This window comes from Notechis scutatus, chromosome 5 (genome assembly GCF_049901735.1).
Source record: "Notechis scutatus isolate UNSWTSFEM ecotype Mainland chromosome 5, rNotScu1.2, whole genome shotgun sequence".
Lineage (NCBI taxonomy): Eukaryota > Metazoa > Chordata > Lepidosauria > Squamata > Elapidae > Notechis > Notechis scutatus.
Genome location: NC_142013.1, coordinates 9,029,276 through 9,033,437, shown reverse-complemented (window position 1 = coordinate 9,033,437; position 4,162 = coordinate 9,029,276). Strand labels below are relative to the sequence as shown.

Here is a 4,162-nt window from a genome sequence, read left to right as displayed (position 1 = left end):
CAACCTCTTAGCTGCATGGAGTAGGAGGGGGAGGGATTTGCAACCTATCCTCATTGCCCATAATCATGTGCAGCGGTTGTGAGTGCACAATTGAGCCTGTTTTAGTAGTTGCCATAAAAAGGGGGCGAGGAAGGAAATCTGGAAGAGAAATGCAGCAGTTTGAAAGCAAAAGTACATTCCAACTTTTATCTTTAAAAAATACTAGTTTTTTTGCCCGCAAATATATTTAATTGGGGAAGGTGAATGATGACACCCAGCCTGTGAACTATTCAATTGGACAATCAAGTTTATGTTATGCACCTGTTGGAATCTGATTTGGAGGGAGAGGCCGAGCAGCTGACAGGGAATGGGAGTGTGGCTCCTTTGGCTGTGGAAGAAACTGGGGAAGGGCAAAGTCCAGCTGGGCAGAGCAAGGGAGAGGTAGAGCAAGGGAGAGGGAATTTGGAGGAAGACCCAGGCCCACCCCCTCTTCATCCTAGGGCATGCAGGGAGGAATGGAGAAGGGAGCAGTGTAAGTTGTGTGGCTTACGGGGCAGGAAAGGGCCCTGATGCCTTTCATTAGCTGCAGCTGGGAACAGTGTTTAAAAAGGAAAGCAACTTGTTGGAAGCAAATCGTGAGTTATCTGTTATTGTCCAGGCTTATCTGGGTTCCTGGCATCTTTCCAACTGTGTGTTTTGCTGTGCTTTCAAGTCTGCAATTCCTTCTCTTGCCCTGTCAAGTTAATTACTGCAGCGTGGTTTGTTTGGATTTTTAGTTTTACAGTTTGTATGTACTTTGTTTTCGGACTGAATTTCCTCCACTTAAAAGGCTGTTCCTGGGAGAGTTTTTCTCCAGCCAAAGGTAACCTAGACATTGGGGGCAAAGTTGGAGATAATAAAGGGACTTTTCTTGCTAATTTGACTCTGTTGCCTTTGTGCCATGTCCTGAGTCATCACAGTTTATGAAACACCCAGGGGGGAGGGGGGAAACAGGGTCACAGGTGACTCTAAATTAAGTATGCCAGAGTTGGTTTCATACAGGGCAGTGCCAGTATGTTGCCTCTAATGAATCCTTTGAAGGTTTTTTTGGGGGGGGGAAAGCCCAAGTAACCACCAGACGACAACAATTGAAATTGCCCCGACCACAACCGGCAAAACCAACCCTCAAGCGACCTAACCACAAAACTAAAAAGCAAACTACTAGCAGACTTCTGGTTCCGGGACAATCAACACATCTTGACAAAAAGAGATGACCTAGCGTGGAAGGGGACGAAACTCTACAAACCAGAATCCCTATGCACACTAGTCCTCCAGAGGAGCCAAGGACATCAAACCGGCAGGCCACTTCAGGTTCTTAAAGACTTTGCACTTAGCACGGAGGCAATTCTGGTGGCCCAGCCTAAAGAAAGACATGGACAGTTATGTGAAGAGTTGTACCATCTGCGCCTCAATGAACAAACAACCAGGAAAACACCCCCGGACTGCTACAAACGGTAGCAGACACAACAAGGCCATGGAAGGAGATCGCAATGGACTTCACAGTGAAGCTGACAAAAAGTGGACAGAACACGGTGATCTGGACTGTAATAGGCTTATTCTCCAAACAGGCGCGCTTCATACCTTTCAGCAGACTACCCTCAGCCCACCGGTTAGCCAAGCTGTTTTTGAAACACATCTACCACCTGCATGGAGTATCACGAAGAATTATCTCAGACAGAGGGGTCCAGTTCATGGCTAAGTTCCGGAGAGAGTTCCTGCGATCTATTGGGTCATCCCAGGGCCTTAATTCGGCCTTTCATCCAAGCACCAATGGGGGAACAGAGAGACCGAATGCCATGGTAGAGAGTACTTGAGGTGCTATGTGAATTATCAGCAGTCCAATTGGATGGACCTCCTGCCTTTCGTGGAGGTTGTGCACAATAATGCTGTTCACAGTAGCACGGGACTAACCCCCTTCAGAGTAATGAGTGGTATGGTCTTCATCCCAATAGCTGAATATCCAAGGGATTCCCCCCCCCCATCAGTTAGCATGACCAGTTGGATGACAACGCTGAAAGCAACTTGGGAGAATGTTAAGAAAAGCACTAGCTAAAGCAGCACAGTCCTATAAAAAAACAGGCAGACAAACACTGAGCCCCGCAGCGGCCATTCCAGGTGGGGGAGAAGATCTACCTCTCCACAAAATATCTGAGGCTAAAACTCCCTAGCAAGAAAGTGGGGCCGAAGTTTATGGGACCATTCCCCCTAGTAAAGGTTATCAAGATTACCAGTCACGGTGCGGTTGAAATTACTCCGATTGCTAGGGAAGATGCATCCAGTATTCCATAGTAGCCTCTTAAAACCTGTGGTCGGATCGACCCTGAGGCCCTGCCTCGTGAGTCCGCAGACCCCGTGGTCATAGGAGTCCAAACCCATTATAAGGTGCAGCAAATCCTTGATTCGAGGTGGCCCAGGAGACAACTCCAAATACTTAATCAAGCAGAAGGGCTACTCATTATCAGATAATAAATTGGCTCCCACTTCTTTGTGACAACCCTTTAGTTCTTGGAACACAGCTATCATGTCACCGTTTAGAACTTTAGAGGTAGAGTAGAATAGGGAGAGTGATAGAATTAGGGATAGAAATAGAGTAGGTAGAATTAGAATTAGAATTAATTAGAATAGAATAGAATAGAATAGAATAGAATAGAATAGAATAGAATAGAATAGAATAGAATAGAATAGAATAGAATAGAATAGAATAGCTGGAAGGGACCTTGGAGGTCTTCTAGTCCAACACTCTGCTCAGGCAGCAAACCTTATACTATTTCAGACAAATGGTTGCCCAATCTCTTTTTAAAAACTTCCAATGTTGGAGCATTCACAACTTCTGGAGGCAAGTTGTTCCACTGATGAATTGTTCTAACTGTCAGGAAATTTCTCCTTAGTTCTAGGTTGCTTCTCTCCTTGATTAGTTTCCATCCATTACTTCTTGTCCTGACTTCTGGAGCTCTGGACTAGGTGGACCCCCCACTTCTTTGTGGCAGCCCCTTAGATATTGGAGCACTGCTATCATGTCATCCCTGGTCCTTCTGTTCATTAAACCAGACATATTCAATACCTGCAACTAACCGTTCTTCATATGTTTTAGCCTTCAGTAACCCAAAGTCTAAGCAGAATAACAGATAACATTAACAGGTGCTGGCCTAAAAACTAGGAAACTGAGTTCTGATCCCATTTTAGGCTTGAAAGCTGACTGGGTGACTTTGGGCCACTCATAGTTTCTCAGTCTAGCCCACCTCACAAGGGGGTTGTAAGGAAACTAGGAAAAGGAAGGAGTATTAGGTATGTTCATAGCCCTGAGAAGGGTGGGATAAATATCTACTAATAAAAAAAATTAACTACAGTTAGTCCTTGACTTACAACCATTCATTTAGTGACCGTTCAAAGTTACAAAGGCCCTGAAAAAAGTGACATAACTCTTTTTCACACAAGTATTCCAGCATTCCCAGGGTTATGTGATCAAAATTTGGATGCTTGGCAAGTGACTCATATTTATGACAGGATCAAATGATCCCCTTTTGCGACCTTCTGACAAGGAAAGTCAATGGGGAAAATTGGATTTGCTTAACAAACATGTTACTAACTTAACTGCAGTGATTCACTTAACGGGGGCAAGAAAGATCGTAAAATGAAGCAAAACTCACTTAACAACTCCCGCTTATCAACAGAAATTTTGGGCTCAGTTGTGGTCGTAAGGCAAGGACTATAATTATTTTAAGGTATTGTGATCTGTCTGACTACTCACCAAACCTTCTGGGTTCCGAATCGTGGACTGGGGAAGATAAAATGTGTAAGTAGAGCCATCCAGAATGTTCCATGTTGGGGAAAGGTAGCATAACGATACAAATTAAAATACAGTGACAGAAGATTTATTTCCCAAGCAACTTGTTCTTAATCATTGCATCATAATAGGATTAACGTCTCTCCGCATACCTTCAAATCAGTGTTGACTTTGGCAAATTCCTGGACAGGTTCCTGCAGTTTTCCTGGGAAGAATTTACATTACAATGCACTTAGTCCTCGACTTACGACCACAATTGAGCCCAAAGTTTCTCTTGGTAAGCAAGGCAGTGGTGAAGTGAGTTTTGCCTCATTTTATGACCTGTCTTGCCACAGTTGTGAAGTGAATCTGGCTTCCCCG

The 4,162-nt window shown here is 44.4% G+C and overlaps 1 protein-coding gene across 1 annotated transcript in view; it reads right to left on the bottom strand.

The window, feature by feature from the left end:
- The window catches only part of TMEM135 (transmembrane protein 135), a gene marked incomplete at its 5' end in the record, with an annotated part of 152,631 nt that extends 148,787 nt beyond the window's left edge, over positions 1–3,844 (bottom strand). The window contains one exon of the mRNA XM_087966114.1: positions 3,767–3,844. Coding sequence (XP_087822240.1) covers positions 3,767–3,844 — 78 coding nt within the window. The remainder of the gene's footprint in view (positions 1–3,766) is intronic.
- Positions 3,845–4,162: the final 318 nt, after the last annotated feature.